General features: G+C 45.8%; 1 protein-coding gene across 3 annotated transcripts in view; it reads right to left on the bottom strand.

Annotated features, from left to right (window-relative positions):
- Positions 1–17,789, bottom strand: part of LAMA4 (laminin subunit alpha 4) — a 222,748-nt gene that overhangs the window by 102,745 nt on the left and 102,214 nt on the right. For all 3 annotated transcript variants that reach the window (XM_029595241.1, XM_029595243.1, XM_029595242.1), the window contains exons 11-14: positions 16,667–16,778; positions 15,837–16,001; positions 14,259–14,455; positions 5,301–5,417 (exon numbers count right to left, since the gene is read on the bottom strand). In XM_029595241.1, coding sequence (XP_029451101.1) covers positions 5,301–5,417; positions 14,259–14,455; positions 15,837–16,001; positions 16,667–16,778 — 591 coding nt within the window. The remainder of the gene's footprint in view (positions 1–5,300; positions 5,418–14,258; positions 14,456–15,836; positions 16,002–16,666; positions 16,779–17,789) is intronic.

Here is a 17,789-nt window from a genome sequence, read left to right as displayed (position 1 = left end):
CCAGGTAACTGAGGGCTCAACCTAAGGGAACCCCAGGTTGCTATTGGTGAAGCTCCAGCGAGCCTCTGTGTCCTCCTGTGCTCCGCCTCCTGGTGGCAGGTGCTCTCTGGGTCTGACCAGAGAACGATACCAACTACACACCAGGCCAAGGGTCCACCTCCAGCTCAACAGTGTGGGCCTGCCTCTTGCAGCCATTTTCAAAGTATCTTATGAGCTAGCTTTTTTCACTTCCATTTTTTATGAAGTTTGTGAACAAAATCTTTTTGCATATATTGAAGCATTTAGGGAAACTGTGTGGTTTTGGGTTTGAGTTTTTCACTGAAGTCCAAATTCAAAAACATTTAGCTGGATAACTCAAAAGTTAGCCAGCTAAATGAATATTTGGGCTCCTATCTGGCTATATTTTAGCCAGCTAATAAGTTTGGAGTCTAGAATTTAGTTGGCTAAGTTAGATGCATTCTAGGGCATAACTGGGAGATGCTGAGTTAGCTGGCTACGTTTTCTGGCTAATTCCAATATATCAAAGTTAGCCAGCTAAGCCTGGTCAGGACAGAGAAACAAGAGCTGTAGCCAGGCAGTTTGGCACCTATGGCAAAATGAAAAACTGTGCCCTCCTCCCTTACACAACAGATGACACCACGAGTTGGGAAACTCTGTTAAATGCTTGTACAGAAATGCCCACGGCCAGTGCAAGGCCCTAGGAAATCTTTATAGCCTCACACCCACCACCGCATCACACCCAATTAAAAATTAATCATTTATTTTAACAGATTTTACATGACAAAGAACATTCAAAGCACAGTCTTCTGAGGTAAAAATATCACTTACAGTATGTTTACTATATTTACATGCACTGCTGAGGTGCCAACCAGAAAACCCTGCAAAAAAGCAAGAGACACTTGGAATCCATATGGTATTAGGCCTGCTGTAATGCGTCTTGGGCACGAGCATGACCCTCAGAGAGCCACGAGAAAAGAATTTCTATATAAAAACAGCACTAACTGCCAGCACTCAAACAGCAACAACCCTACCCATGAAAGTTAAAACTGCAAATATTACACCAGGCCTAAAATAGTAATACACCCCCTATTAGGAAAACAGAACCAACCAAGCTGCTATAGGACCCTACATTGAAACTACACACTAATGGAATAACTCACTTCAGTCATGCAGGCAAAACACAGACAGACCCTCAAATACAGAATAAAGAGACCATACAGTATAAATAGAAACATACAGACAAAAACTGAACTGGAATCAGCAACAAGCCAAATTCTGTATGCACTGCAAAAATGTAAAAAACAGAAACATTACCATTGCTCATAAAACAAAATTAGTAAAACCATACCAATAAAAACAATAATTAAAAAACAACTAATGGATAGAATAATATTCAATAATTAAAAACTCATATATAAATCTTCCAAACAACAATAACATATTTCAAAACAGACACATCAAGTCACACCCAACAATTAAAATAGGGATTTCAAAAAATTCCCCATTATCCATACCTTAGAACTTTTGATTTCCAGATGCCCTGAAATTGTCATGGATTAGCAGGCAGAGAGTAACTGGAATAGTTGTGCACACACAGCTCCTTCTCTTACACACATGCTCTCTGTCACTCCTCCACATACATACACACATGCTTACTCTCACTCTCCTGCACACATGCTCTCTATTAGTCACTTCCTCCCTGACATAGCAGGCAGCAGAAATCTCCTTCTTCAGCCCCTGTGGCCAAGGGAACAACTTCTAGTCACAGGGCCGAGCCAGTTCTAGCATTTGACTACTTCCGGCAGGGACTATCCTCCTCCTCCAAAGCAGCAAAGCCCAGCTGAAATTGACAGTGTGATAAGCATAGCCTTAGTAAATGGAAAAGCAGTGTGCCCCTGCCAGAATCAGCAGCGTTGCCAGTGGGGCCATGCTTACCACAGCAACAATTGTGATGGGGCTGTGCTGTTTTTCTTTTGCTGAGAATCTGCTGGCGGCAGGCCGCACTGTTCTTAAAGGCATATCGTGCATTCTCGTAGCGGTGCAGATTGCTGTGGCCATATTGGCCTTAGGCACGCAACAGCTCTGCAGAGACCTATCCTAAAGTTAGCCAGATAAAATTAGTTTGCTAACTTAAAGAAGGCTGACTATCTTCAGTATCTGCACCATTGAATATACCTCCAAGGTTAGTGGGATAAGAATATCTGGCTATCTTTGCTATCTGGACATTGACTGAATATGGATCTCCTGGATCTGTAGCAATGTTTCTGCTAAGCTGAGTGTATAGTGTGGCTGAGCTCCCGTTACTGTAGAACTATTCTTGGTATGCTGTGTATAGTGTTGCCAAGCTCCCGTTACTATAGCACTATTCCTGCTAAGCTGTATGTATAGTATGGCTGATCCTCCTCTTACTGTAGCACTGTTCCTGCTAAGCTGTATGTATAGTGTGGTGGAGCTCCCGTTACTGTAGCACTGTCCCTGCTAAGCTGTGTGTATAGTGTGCTGAGCTCCTGTTACTGTAGCACTATTCCTGCTAAGCTGTGTGTATAGTGTGCTGAACTCCCGTTACTGTAGCACTGTCCCTGCTAAGCTGCGCATACAGTGTGACTGACACTCCTCTTACTGTAGCACTGTTCCTGCTAAGCTGTGTGTATAGTGTAGCTGAGCCCCTGTGACTGTAGCACAGTTCCTTCCTACTAAGTTGTGTGTATAGTGTGGCTGAGCTCCTATTACTGTAACACTGTTCATGCTAAGCTGTGTTTATAGTGTGGCTGAGCTCCCGTAACTGTAGCACTGTTACTTCTAAGCTGTGAGTACAGTGTGGCTGAGCTCCTGTTACTGTAGCACTGTTCCTGCTAAGCTGTGTTTATAGTGTGGCTGAGCTCCCGTAACTGTAGCACTGTTACTTCTAAGCTGTGAGTTCAGTGTGGCTGAGCTCCTGTTACTGTAGCACTGTTCCTGCTAAGCTGTGTGTATAGTGTGGCTGAGCTCCTGTTAGTGTAGCACTGTTCCTGCTAAGCTGTGTTTATAGTGTGGCTGAGCTCCCGTTACTGTAGCACTGTTCCTGCTAAGCTGTGTGTATAGTGTGACTGAGCTCCTGTTAGTGTAGCACTGTTCCTGCTAAGCTGTGTGTATAGTGTGACTGAGCTCTCATTATTGTAGCACTGTTCCTGCTAAGCTGTGTTTATAGTGTGGCTGAGCTCCCGTTACTGTAGCACTGTTCCTGTTAAGCTGTGTGTATAGTGTAGCTGAGCCCCTGTGACTGTAGCACTGTTCCTTCCTACTAAGTTGTGTGTATAGTGTAGCTGAGCTCCTATTACTGTAACACTGTTCATGCTAAGCTGTGTTTATAGTGTGGCTGAGCTCCCGTAACTGTAGCACTGTTACTTCTAAGCTGTGAGTTCAGTGTGGCTGAGCTCCTGTTAGTGTAGCACTGTTCCTGCTAAGCTGTGTGTATAGTGTGAGTGAGCTCCCATTATTGTAGCACTGATCCTGCTAAGCTATGTGTATAGTGTGGCTGACCTCCCATTATTGTAGCACTGTTTCTGTTAAGCTCTGTGTATAGTGTGGCTGAGCTCCCGTTACTATAGCACTGATCCTGCTAAGCTGTGTGTATAGTGTGGCTGACCTCCCATTATTGTAGCACTGTTTCTGTTAAGCTCTGTGTATAGTGTGGCTGAGCTCCCGTTACTATAGCACTGATTCTGCTAAGCTATGTGTATAGTGTGGCTGAGCTCCCGTTACTGTAGCACAGTTCCTGTTAAGCTGTGTGTATAGTGTGGCTGAGCTCCTGTTAGTGTAGCACTGTTTCTGTTAAGCTCTGTGTATAGTGTGGCTGACCTCCTTTTACTATAGTACTGTTCTAGCTAAGCTGTGTGTATATTGTGGCTAACCCTCCCATTAGTGTAGCACTATTCCCACTAAGCTGTGTGTACAGTGTGGCTGAGCTCCTGTTAGTGTAGCACTGTTCCTGCTAAGCTGTGTGTATAGTGTAGCTGAGCCCCTGTTACTGTAGCACTGTTCCTTCCTACTAAGCTGTGTGTATAGTGTGGCTGAGCTCCTGTTACTGTAGCACTATTCTTGGTATGCTGTGTATAGTGTTGCCAAGCTCCCGTTACTATAGCACTATTCCTGCTAAGCTATGTATATAGTGTGAGTGAACTCCCATTACTGTAGCACTATTCCTGCTAAGCTGGGTGTATAGTGTGGCTGTACCACTGAATATAGCTCAAAAGTTGGCTGCATAAATATGCAGACAGTGACTGAATAAATATCTCGCTGCTTTGTTTTCCACAGATAAAGAAATAGTTTGTGGAAAATTAGCACACCACCACATCCACAAAGTTTACACACTTTCCCACTGTGAGATAAGACTCAGAGAAGCAGAAAGTCATGCCTGGCTCGTTTGTGCTGTTTGCTAGTCAGTACAGAACACCAACAGTTCTATACTTGAAAAATCTCAGTGTCAGTACAGTGCGTGTTCCTTCTGCTCTGCTTTGGTACTGCTCCAGTTATTGCTGTATCACTGCGAAACACCTACTGTACATATGCAAAAGATAGAAGCTGAATATCCCTGGAGGAATTACTGCTTAGCCGGATAAAGCTTACCTCTCTAGTTTAGACCTGCTATTTAGTATGAAAGTGTGTATGTGTGTGTGAGTGTGTGTGTGTGTGTCTGAGCAAAGGAAGCAGCAGGGCTACAGCCCACCTTATTTTTCTCTTCTCCTAATACCAATATTTTCTCACTTTTTTCCTTAGCTTCAAAGCTCAAAATCCAAAGACAAAAGAGCAGAAAATGGTGCTGCCTGCCTGTTCTAACTTTCAGTTTGAATAAAAACATCTCCAGAGGATCATGGAGCCATCCCCCCACCTGGACTTTCCATTTGGGTGGGCGAGAACAGAAGCAGAGCAGCTGGAGGGAGTTGGGGGCAAGCTTTGACCGGCAGCTTGGGGGCAAGCTTTGACAGGACTTGCTAGTCAGATAAGCTTAGGAGCCCAAAGGCTGAGAACCATCATTCTTGCCACTTGCTGGTTCTTCTTTCCTGAGCTCTTCCATCTTCCATCAAACTTTACTTCTATCAGTCATCCTTGGCTTGGCAATATCTTAGCATCTTCCGTAATCACTGGCCTCAAGAACTCACCTTTCCTCTTTTCATATCCTGAGCTGAACTGAAGCAGCATGAAATCCCTAAATCCATCTGCACATGCCTGGGGCACTGCACTAGGCTGGCCTCAAGAGTTTCATAGGGACTGAAATGGTCCAACACAGCCCTCCTGTACAGCCACAAACTGAAAGCACCTACCTTAATAACATAATTTATCTCATCAATGGCCAGATGCAAGTCCATCACTGTGGCCTGGGCCATTAGCAGAGTCTCATTAAATGTTTCTAGCTCTTCTTCTAAATTTTCTTGTTGAATCTGCAGGAGAAAAAAAATGAGAACATATTCAGCATCCCTATTTGAAGTTTACGAGTTGGGATTTCCCTGGATTCAGGGCTGGAATTAGGGAATCTTCTGGGTGCTCAGGACTTGGGTTTGGGGGAGCTTCTTAAGGTCTTAGGACTGATATGGAGGGGAAGTCTCCTGGATATACCCCTGGTGTTCCAATCTCTGATTTAGACAAAAATTACTACTTACCTGGTAATCTCCTTTCCTCTAGGGAAGTCAGGCTAGGTGATCACAAATGGGTTGTGTACGCCTACCAGCAGATGGAGACAGAGATTTACAGGCTCACTGATGTCACTCCTGATGTAGCCTCGCGCTGCTGCCAGCCTGCCACTTTTACTGCAAAAGCTAACTGTGGACAATATACTGAAACCTTGTCCCCTGCCTGTTCCTTTCTCTTACGGTCCTGCCACTTGCCTAAGCCCTGCCGGCCCCTGGAACCCAAGGGCTCAACGTACGGGGAGCAGAGATGCTGCAGGTGAAGCCTAGACCTGCCTCAGTTGGATCATGTGCACCTGCCTGCCGGCGTGGATCTAATGGGTTCACCTGCCAGGCTGCATCAACCACGCCACAGCCAAGAGCTCACTTTCTGTGACAGATTGATTTATTTACAATGCACACAGCAAATGCTGACCAGAACGGTGCACAACCACAAATCAAGATACACAATACATAAGTACAAGAGCATCATCTTAAACTAGCGAACTATTAAAACAGTAAAATAAATCAGCACATCTTTATACCCCATTTCATAGCTTGGAGGGATAAACACGACCAATATCTGTCACTGATATTCGCAGCCCCCCCACTGGAAATAGCCAAGCTTTCACTCTCTTTCTAAAGGAAAAATCATTGGGCTCAAGCCTAATATTCAACAGAGAAGAGTTCTATAATACAGGACCCATTACTAAAATTACTCCTACAGACTGCTGAGTCCATGAGCTCGGTGGGCCATACGTGGCCTGGCCCACTGAGTCCAACAGCAGCAGTAGCAGTTTTATCAAATAGCTGGGTTGCTGCAGGGCCTTTCCATATATATGGACAGAAGGCAGTCTGACTATCTTCTCCAGTATCTGTGGCACCACCTCCAGCAGCGCCAACCCATGTTCACTGACCCTTACCACACCTGCAGTTCCCACCTAGGTATGAAAATGTGGGAGAGAGATTCTGGAACCCAAATTTAGGGGAAAGCTGACAGTCACTCAGCAGTGCATGGTTTGGAGGAATGTATCTTTGAAGGATACTAATGAAACAGGTATAGATTCCAACAGGATAAAGATCATACAAGAGACTAAATGCTAAGTAGAATCTATATGGGTAGAAGTCCCTTGTGTGTTGGGTAAGAGTATAGTGATAGGAGTATAGTACCATCCACCTGGTCAAAATGGTCAGACAGATGATGAAATGCTAAGAGAGATCAGGGAAGCGAACCAATTTGGCAGTGCAGTAATAATGGGAGATTTCAATTACCCCAATATTGACTGGGTAAATGTAACATCAGGACATGCTAGAGACATAAAGTTCCTGGATGGAATAAATGACTGCTTCATGGAGCAATTGGTTCAGGAACCAATGAGAGAGGGAGCTATTTTAGAGTTAATTCTTAGTGGAATGCAGGATTTGGTGAGAAAGGTGACGGTGGTGGTGCCACTTAGCAATAGTGATCATAACATGATCAAAATTGAAGAAATGACTGAAGGGGGACAATATGTAAATCTAAAGCTCTAACACTAAATTTTCAAAAGGGAAACTTTGATAAAATGAGGAAAATAGTTAGAAAAAAACTGAAAGGTACAGCTGCAAAGGTTAAAAGTGTTTAAAAATACAATCCTAGATGTGCAGTCCAGATGTATTCCATGCATTAAGAAAGGTGGAAGGAAGGCAAAACGATTACTGGCATGGTTAAAAGGTGAGGTGAAAGAGGCTATTTTAGCCAAAAAACAACCTTCAAAAACTGGAAGAAGGATTCATCAGAAGAAAATAGGAAAAAGAATCAGCATTGCCAAGTTAAGTGTAAAACATTGATAAGGCAGGCTAAGGGAGAATTTGAAATGAAGTTGGCCATAGAGGCAAAAACTCATAATAAAAACTTTAAAAAATATATCTGAAGCAAGAAACCTGTGAGGGAGTCAGTTGGACCATTAGATGACCGAGGGGTTAAAGGGGCTCTTAGGAAGATAAGGCCATTGCAGAAAGACTAAATGAATTCTTTGCTTCTGTGTTTACTAATGAGGATGTTGGGGAGATACCAGTTCTGGAGATGGTTTTCAAGGGTGATGAGTCAGATGAACTGAACCAAATCACTGTGAACCTATAAGATGTAGTAGGCCAGACTGACAAACTAAAGAATAGCAAATCACCTGAACTGGATGGAATGCATCCCAGGGTTCTGAAGGAACTAAAAAAAATGAAATTTCTGATCTATTATTTAAAATTTGTAACCTATCATTAAAATCATCCATTGTACCTGAAAACTGGAGGGTGGATAATTACATTATAATATAACCCCAATATTTAAAAAGTGCTCCAGGGGTGATCTGGGAAACTATAGACCAGTGAGCCTGACTTCAGTGCCAGGAAAAATAGTGGAAACTATTCTAAAGATCAAAATCACAAAGCATATAGAAAGACATGGTTTAATGGAACCAAGTCAACATGAATTTACCCAAGGGAAGACTTGCCTAACAAAACTGCTTCATTTTTTTGAAGGGGTTAATAAACATGTGGATAAAGGTGAACCAGTAGATGTAGAGTATTTGGGTTTTCAGAAGATGTTTGACAAAGTCCCTCATGAGAAGCTTCTAAGAAAACTAAAAAGTCATGGGATAGGAGGTGATGTCCTTTCGTGGATTACAAACTGGTTAAAAGACAGGAAAAGGGTAAACATGGAGTGCCTCAGGGATCTATACTAGGTCCTGTGCTTTTCAATTTATTTATAAATGATATGGAATGCAATATGACGAATGAGGAAATCAAATTTGCAGATGATACAAAATTATTCAAAGTAGTTAAATCACAAGCGGATTGTGATAAATTGCAGGAGGATCTTGTGAGACTGGCAGATAAAATTTGATGTGGACAAGTGAAAGGTGTTGCATATAGGGAAAAATAATCCATGCTGTAGTTACACGACATTAGGTTCCATATTAGGAGCTACCACCCAGGAAAAAGATCTAGGCATCATAGTGGATAATACTTTGAAATCATCGGCTCAGTTGCTGCAGCAGTCAAAAAAGCAAACAGAATGTTAGGAATTATTAGGAAGGGAATAGTGAATAGAAAGGAAAATGTCATAATGCCTCTGTATCGCTCATGGTGAGACTGCACCTTGAATAATGTGTACAATTCTGTTCACTGCATCTCAAAAAAGAAATAGTTGCGATGGAGAAGGTACTGAGAAGGGCAACCAAAATAATAAAGGGGATGCAACAGCCAGGGGCGGATTGGCCTATCCGGGGATCAGGCATCCCCCGGTGGGCCGATCGCTCCAGTCACGTGGTCTGCCATGCGCGGCCGTGACAGAGCCACGCTCGGCAGACCACGAGACGTGTCCTGGGCCGGCCTGGGCGGCAAATACCCGGGCCGGTCCGACATCGAGATTCCGCCACTGGGAACAGCTCACCTATGAGGAAAGACTAAAGAGGTTAGGACTGTTCAGCTTGGAGAAGAGTTAGCTGAGGGAGGATATGATAGAGGTCTTTAAAATCATGAGAGGTCTAGAACGGGTAGATGTAAATCAATTATTTACTTTCGGATAATAGAAGGACTAGGGGGCACTCCATGAAGTTATGCGGTAGCACATTTAAAACTAAGCGGAGAAAATTAGTTTTCACTCAACGCACAATTGAGCTCTGAAATTTTTTGCCAGAGGTTGTGGTTAGTGCAGGTAGTTTGGCTGGGTTTAAAAAAGGTTTGATTAAGTTATTGGAGGAGAGGTCCATTGACTGCTATTGATTGGGTAGACCTATGGAATAGACACTGCTATTGCTGGCAGCGGTATCATGGGATCTACTTAATGTTGGGGTACATGCCAGGTACTTATTGCCTGGATTGGCCACTGTTGGAAACAGGTTGCTGGGCTTGATGGACTCTAGGTCTGACTCAGTATGCCAATTTCTTATGTTCTTATGTTCTTACGACGGAAATCCTGAAACCTGTAGAGGCTTCATCAACCAATGCTTAATGCATTTTGAACTGCAGACTGCCTACTTTCTTTGGATCAAACCAAGATAACATATACTCTATCTGATGACTGGTTCAGGCTTATCCTGGGCCTCAACCCTGTGGGAGAGGAATGACCCTCTCAAGGGGAATCTAGAGTTCCTGAAGTCCTTTCGGAGTATATTTCACGAGCCAGGCTGGGCCTTCTCAGCAAGTAGCAAGTTACTCCACTTCAAGCAAGGCACAAGAACAGTTCGGGACTATGCTATCCACTTCTGGATCTTGGCCCTGAGTTGCTCTAGAATGAGGATAGTTCGGTCCCCATCATTTGGCAACATCTTGCAGAGAGAATTAAAGATGAATTGGCTGGTAGAGACCTCTCTGTTGGTCTCAAGGATTTCCATGACCTCTCTATCCGAATCAATATCAGATTTTATGAGTGGACTAGAGAGAGGGAAGTCTCTTGATGGGAGCTAAAGTTTGTACCTAAGTTTCAGCGCCCACTGGTAACCCCCACTAAAGAACCTATACTCCCTTCTACTACTGAAAAGCCCATGCAGCTCAGAAGAGCCTGACCCACTGAAGAGGAAAACCAGAGATGTCACTGGCTTCACCTCTGCCTATATTGTGCTGGTTAGGGGCACTTCACCACCCATTGTCCTGAAAAGGCAGGAAACTTTTGAGCCTAGGGTTGGTCGGAGAGCCAATCCTAGGTCATCCTCCACCCTCTCCTCAACTACTAATTCCAGTGAGCCTTATCTTTCCTTTACATTCCAGCCCCTTGCCTAGCTCTCCACCTACTTGTTCCCACTCTATCCCCATCTGCTAGTCCCATCTGTGCTTTGTCTCTCCTCCAGAATGACTCACGGTTCAGATCTTGGCCTTGGATTCTGACTATGTTACTTGATCCCTGCCTGCCCTGACCACTACCTGGACCTCAACATTGTTGCATCAACACCTGCTCTCTATGTGACCCCCTGCTGGCCCCTGTAGCCCAAGGACTCAACCTGCGAGGAATGGGGTCAGTTAGAGTGTGTCCACCTGCTATCGACGTGAGCCTAGTAAGTTCGCCTGCCAGGTTGTGTCAACCATGCTACAACCAAGAGCACACTTTCCGTGACAGATATCCCCTTGAGCGGAACAACTTGAGGACCCACCAAAAATGATAGAACCAAATTTAGTTTGTACATCCAGGTATGGGTGTACCAGGATTTCTTCTCACCACAAGGCTGCCGCTACCACTATCATCAACTTGGAGAAAGTTTGTGGTACTGTCACCAATTCGAACAGCAGTGCTTGAAACTGAAAATGATGACCCAAGCACTGCAAAATGAAGATACCATCAATGTTCATCTCAAATAGGGGTATGGAGATATGCTTCTGTCAAGTCTAATGAAGTAAGGAATTCTCCCTTTTGCATTGCCATGATCACTGAGTGCAAGGTCTTTATGAACTTATTTACTGCCTTGAGATCCAGGATAGGACAAAAGAACCTTCTTTCTTGGGAGCTACAATCTTTCTTGGGAACTACAAAGTATTTGGATTAGCAGCATAGATCTTTCTGGTCTTCCAGTACTGGCACTACCGCCTTTAACACCATCAGCCTGCAAATAGTGTCCAATACCATGGCCTTCTTCTCGGGGGATCGACACGGAGAAACTATAAAAGCATCGGAAATGAAATGCTTGAATTTCCAGAGCATAACCCTGTTGCACAAATTTGAGGATCCTCCGGTCCGTGGTGACGTAGGTCCAGCCTTGATAAAATAGTGAAAGATGTCCACCTATCTCCGATATCAGCAGGAGGGCCCCCAAAATCCCATTGTGTGGATCTGGAGATGGCAGCCTCCAATGAACCTTCCTTGATGTTCTTAGTATGAAAGGACTGGTAACGCAAAAAGGTATGAGGTTTCTACCCTGAAAAATCTCGGAGCTGACGAAACCACTTGGTATCATATGCCCAGCCCAAAAGATAAACAAATGATTATCAGGCCTGCTCCTATCTTCCAGTAGCCTAGAAACTTGAAGTCACCCCATACCTTAGCCATTTTCTCCAGTTCTTCTCTAAATAGTAACCATTCCTGGCTTCCCCCTTTAAAGTTAGCTTCCGGCAAACTCCATTCCAAGTCCACTAAGTCCTGCACTGTCTCATGAAAGGGCAAGAAAAAGGAATATTTCCAGAGACTGACCATAATAAGGGTTCTTCTGGGCTTAATGCCCACCCCTGTGTCCTCATCCAACTGCAAAGTATGCAAGAATTGGGCAATTAAAGCAGGTAACTCTTCCCTGAGAAAAAGCCTCAGCATAGTCCTGTGGACTCCCTATCAGGAGGAATCTCCCCCTCTTCCAGAGGCTCGAACCCCTCATCCAAGAATCTCCTGACAAATAAGGATCCTCTCCAACATCATCTGGCTCCACCTTCTGGTGAGACTGTTTTACCAGTTCCCGGCTAACCTGATTGCCCTTATGGGCACCCTGAGGGGCTGAGGAATTTGGAGCCTTGGTAGAGCCCTGTTCTATGCAAAAGGTCTGTAGCCCCCTAGAAAACTCTACCCAGGAAAGGGACGAGCCATCCATCTCCTGGGCCAATGGTCCTAGCAAGTTCATGGGAAGGAAGGTACTCCCAGACTCCTGACTGGGTTCAGGGATGAGGAGATGAGGACCCACCTCTCTCCTCTGGCTGCTGTCTGTTTCATCAAGACCCTGCTCTCTGATAGGGGAAGGAACCTACGATGATTACCCGGAGCTCCCGGCCTGCAAGAATTCCTGGTTGGAAACTTCCCCTTCGGCTGCAGGATAAAGAAAATAAATACCTTTGCACTCATCCAGTGCTTGTCTGCTGTTCCACCCTCACTTCTCAGGGCTGACACAGCCGAAAAGGGGCCTCTCCTGTACCTACCACACTGGCTGGCTCTCACTGCCCCTGGGCCATCGGGAGGATAACCTGCAGCAGTTAAAGTACCACCCTTCACAGAAGGCACGGGGATTACTACCCTTAACCAATAAGCCTTGATTCTTGTGATACAAACGCAACATCGCTCTCTGCTTTCACTGCAGGAGGGGGAGGGAAGGGGGACTGGATTCAGATGATAGCCCATGTTGGGTCCCGACTTTTGGGTCCAAAGTATTGATATTCAGACATTAGGGAAAAAGAACAGGACTGCTTCTATGGCCAAGTCCAAAAGCAAAGCTCGTCAAGCATCAGCATTGTCTGAATTTTCAGGAAGGCTGCTCACTCCATGAAAATTATGCAAGCAGTTATTTTGTTTTAGGTTTAACAGTTGCTTAATTTTGATTGTAAATATGGGGTAACCTGCATGGAGCAGCATTTACTACCCTTAACAGAAACATAGGGGTAACCTGCATGGAGCGGCAGTTACTATCTTTAACAGAAAGCATGGGAGTAACCTGCATGGAGTGGCAGTTACTACCCTTAACAGAAACATGAGGGCAACCTGCACGGAGCGGCAGTTATTACCCTTAACAGAAGCATGGGGGCAACCTGCATAGAGCGGCAGTTACTATCCTTTACAGAAACATGGGGTAACCTGCATGGAATGGCAGTTACTACCCTTAACAGACTCATGGGAGTAACCTGTACAGAGAGACAGTTACTACCCTTAACAGAAACATAGACGTAACATGCATGGAGCAGCAGTTACTACCTTTAAGAGAAACATGGGGGCAACCTGCGTGGAGCGGCAGTTACTACCATAAGAAGCTTGCTGGGCAGACTGGATGGACCATCTGATCTTTTTCTGCCATCATTACTATGCTATTATGTTATACTTTCCCACCCAAAGCTCTCTCCTTATTGTTTATTTTTTTTTTGTGAAACTTTATTATTCCCTTAACTTCATCCCTTCAGGAATTATATTGCCTCAAGAAGGGAGGCCTATGAAAGCGAGAAGTCAAATATTGTCTCCAGCCACAAGGTTAGGAGAGGGAAGAAAGTGTCAAAGGTACCTTACCTTGCCTGTCCTAACAAGATTTCTTACCGCAGAGGGAGAGAACATCAAATGTCACCTTTGGTACGCTAAAGGTGCCAGGGTCAAAGCTACCCAACCTTCGACTGAAGGAGTGAGGTCCAGTCTGTCACCTCAGGCGCCCACTTTCTAAGCTCAGCTAGGCCTCAAAAACTGCCAGAGCATGCATTCAGCATGTACAGCACCTGGCGGGCTGGCGTCAGCACAGGGCTGTGTGAGGAAGGACATCACTGAGCCTGTAAATCTCTGTCTCCATCTGCTGGCTGGCATACACAACCCATGAGCTGCTGCTTTTCATTCCCCTCTCTGAAACCCAAAGCTCTTCCATGAGGGACCCCAATGTCCAGAAGGAAAAGGACTGCAGGTACCCATGGCAGGAACAATGTACGGAGAGGGAGAGCACGTAACTAGGCTGAAGATGGATAAGCCCACAATAGGCCCACTTCTGAAATGGTACAGATGCAGTTCTTAGATACAGAAGAATGTAGGGATAGGAGGCAGCACTTTCTGAGTACCTTCCGGGGACAGGGTCTTTTACATCACAAGATATGACTGAAATGGGTTAGCGGGATCTGGGGAAAATAAAGATCTGTGGATGGCTATTTTGTGGTATGACTGCAATCTAAGCATGTTCCTCCTGCACTGCCTCCCTCGCACCCTGCATGCACCTCCATCTCCTCCAGTATGCCGGCATTTTCCAGATTCTTCTCCTGGGTCTCCTCAATACGAGTCAGCGCCTGCTCCAAGGCATCCTGCAGATCCCTCAGTTTGGCACTCAGTTTGTCAAATTCCTCCTGAATCAGTGGGAAAAAAGCCAGCGTTTCGTTCTGCACCAGCTGAAAATCCTCTGACACACGAAGTAATACTGGAAGCATAAAAACAAATACCAGGTACATGTAAGGCCAGGGCAGCACACAGAGAGACAGATAAGACAGGGTGTTAAAGGCATTAGGAGCCATGGGCTTCCACCTAATGTAAGAGGGAGTAGCAAGAGCCACAGACCACAGACAGAGGCAAAAAGATTAGAAGATCACACTCGCAGGTGCAGGGACAGAGTAGCACTAGCAATCTCAAAATCCTGCCTACAGAGAGAGTGGGAGCACCAATATGAGTCTCAGAATCCTACGTGCAATGAGAGAAAGAAAGGGAGGGTCAATAGAAGCCACAGACACCCACATACAGTGAGAGAAGGAGTGGCATTATGAGCCACAGCATCCCATGTGTAGTGAGAGAGGGACTTGCATTGGAAGCTCCAGGATAACACATGAACATAAGACCATGCCATACTGGGTCCATCAAGCCCAGCATCCTGTTTCCAACAGTGGCCAATCCAGGCCATAAGAATCTGGCAAGTGAGAAGAAGGAGTGGCATTAGAAGCCTTAGGATCCCACATGCAGTGAGAGTAAGAGATGAGCAGCATAGGAGCCTCAGGATCCCACGTGCAGTGAGAGTGAGAAATGAGCAGCATTAGGAGCCTCAGGATCCCATGTGCAGTGAAAGTCAGAGATGAGCAGCATTAGGAGCCTCAGGATCCAACATGCAGTGAGAGTAAGAAATGAGCAGCATTAGGAGCTTCAGGATCCCACGTGCAGTGAGAGTAAGAGATGAGGAGCATTAGAAGCCTCAGGATCCCACGTGCAATGAGAGTAAGAGATGAGGAGCATTAGAAGCCTCAGGATCCCACGTGCAGTGAGAGTGAAAGATGAGCAGCATTAGGAGCCTCAGGATCCCACGTGCAATGAGAGTAAGAGATGAGCAGCATTAGGAGTCTCAGGATCCCACGTGCAATGAGAGTAAGAGATGAGGAGCAATAGAAGCCTCAGGATCTCAAGTGCAATGAGAGTAAGAGATGAGCAGCATTAGGAGCCTCAGGATCCCATGTGCAATGAGAGTAAGAGATGAGCAGCATTAGGAGTCTCAGGATCCCACGTGCAATGAGAGTAAGAGATGAGCAGCATTAGGAGTCTCAGGATCCCACGTGCAGTGAGAGCAGGAGGGAGCAGCATTAGGAGCCTCAGGATCCCACGTGCAGTGAGAGTGAAAGATGAGCAGCATTAGGAGCCTCAGGATCCCACGTGCAGTGAGAGTGAAAGATGAGCAGCATTAGGAGCCTCAGGATCCCACGTGCAATGAGAGTAAGAGATGAGCAGCATTAGGAGCCTCAGGATCCCACGTGCCTTGAGAGTGAGAATTGAGAGGCATTAGCAGCTTCAAGAAATGTGGGAGTGGCCCAGGTATTACTTACACTCTTGTGCTTGATCAGCCTCCTCCTGTGCGAGCTTCCCCTGGTATGTGAGCTCAAGTGCTTTCATCTCTTCTAGAATCTGCTGTGCTTGGGCCAGCTTGGGCAGGATGTCTCCCGGGCTCACCTCTTCCAGGGTCTCATAGTATTGTAGCTTGTCCAGGGTCTCTGAGAAGAAAAAGCTGGGACTTCACTAAAGCTGAATACCCAGACTTATTTGTGTGCTGGGTGACCTCAGTGTTTCTGCCCCCTCCTCCTCCTCCCACCCGGTCAAGCTCGCAGCCAAGCAGAAGGTCAGCCCAAGGTCATATTTAAGTAGGGTGACCATGCAGATCCGTGTTCAGGGGGATAAGATTTGCCAGCCCTGATCTTATCCTGATTTTCTCCTTTTCTAAGGAAAGCAGACCATGTCCCCACTTACTGTTCCCTGCTGTCCTGCGGGGACTTCTCCCGCAGCTCGGTCAGTAACATCCAAGGCTGCTGGCTCATGAAAATCTTTTTTTGCCAGATTCTTACTGCTGGCCTAGCCCCTTTGTGGATGCACCATTAAGTAACATAAAAGCACCTGATGCTGCTCTGCAGCCCATCTCACTGCTAGATCCCCTGCTCTTTCTGCACAGTGTATAAACATCAGCTTGTTGAAGGCAGAGCGGCCATCGTTTCTTACTATGTGCTCAGAGTATAAAAGTACGAGACAGCAGGACACCAGGCCTCTCTTTTATAGACATGAAATACTTTGTACTGGCCTTACAGCCATTTCCCATTGTTTGTCTGCTTTTTTTCACGAGGATTGGCAGCCCTGGCAGCATCCCCAGGGCCTAAGAGCTCCTTACCTTGGATGCTGTCCCACACATCATCGACCAGTCTCGTAGTATCCTTGGCACGCTCCAGGTTTTCTAGGGTTCGCCGCTGAACTTGCAGTCCTTGGCTACTTAACTCATCTCCCTAGGAGAAATCAGGGACACACGATTAGAAGTTTTCATTGTGTCTGCGTGTGTCTGTGTGTCAGTCTGTCTCTGTCTGTCATCGTGAGGACAAGGTTAAAAAAATAAAAAAACAGCAGAGTCCCTAAATTTAGTTGCTGAATTACAGCAGTATTCAAAACCCTCTGAGCCGGGGAATTTTCTGGATAAAAGTGCTGATGAATATTTATTTATTTAAAAGTGTTTGTTACCCGTCCCTCCTAATAGTTCGGAGCAGGGTACAATGAAACGTACTTAATCATTAAAAACAAAATACCATAGCGCATATAGGGGCAGATTTTCAAGAGGTTACACGCGCTGGGCCTATTTAAAAAAGGCCCGGCGACGCGCGTAAAGCCCCGGGACACGTGTAAGTCCCAGGGCTTGCAAAAAGGGGTGGGGAGGGGGCATGGCGAGGTCAGAGGCAAGTTATAAAATCAGGAGTCGGTGCGTGCAAGGGGGTGCACAGTTGTGCACCTTGCGCACGCCGAGCCTGTGCCGAGTCGCGCGGCCTTTCCCCATTCCCTCCCAGGCCGCTCCAAAATCGGAGGGTCTTGGAGGGAACTTCCCTTCCCCATCACCCCACATTCCCTTCCCTTCCCCTACCTCCCTCGCCCTTTCCCCCCTACCTTTTTGCCGAATTTTCTTTTATTTCAAAACTTACTTCAGCCCTGGGGCTGAAGTAAGTTGCGCGCGCCGGCCAACTGCCGGCACGCGATCCCTGGCACAGCAGCAAATGGCCGCTGTGCCTGGAGGGTGGGCTTTAGGATGTCTGTAATGTTTGGAAAAGAAGTGTCAGGTGACGCAAGTTGCTGCCTTGCAAATCTCTTCTGGATGGACCCAATGAAGTTTCACTCAAGAGGCAGCTTACGCCCTGGTAGAAGGCACGTTAAGCCCCTTGAGAACAGACAATCCCTTCAGGAGACACGCTGTCGCAATAGCTTCTTTGACCCATCTAGACAAAGTGGCCTTGGAATTCACTTCTCCCTTCCTT

The sequence above is a fragment of the Rhinatrema bivittatum genome, chromosome 3, assembly GCF_901001135.1.
Source record: "Rhinatrema bivittatum chromosome 3, aRhiBiv1.1, whole genome shotgun sequence".
Classification (NCBI taxonomy): Eukaryota; Metazoa; Chordata; class Amphibia; order Gymnophiona; family Rhinatrematidae; genus Rhinatrema; species Rhinatrema bivittatum.
The sequence above is the reverse complement of the archived record's forward strand: the minus strand, read 5'-3'. Positions and strand labels throughout refer to the sequence as shown.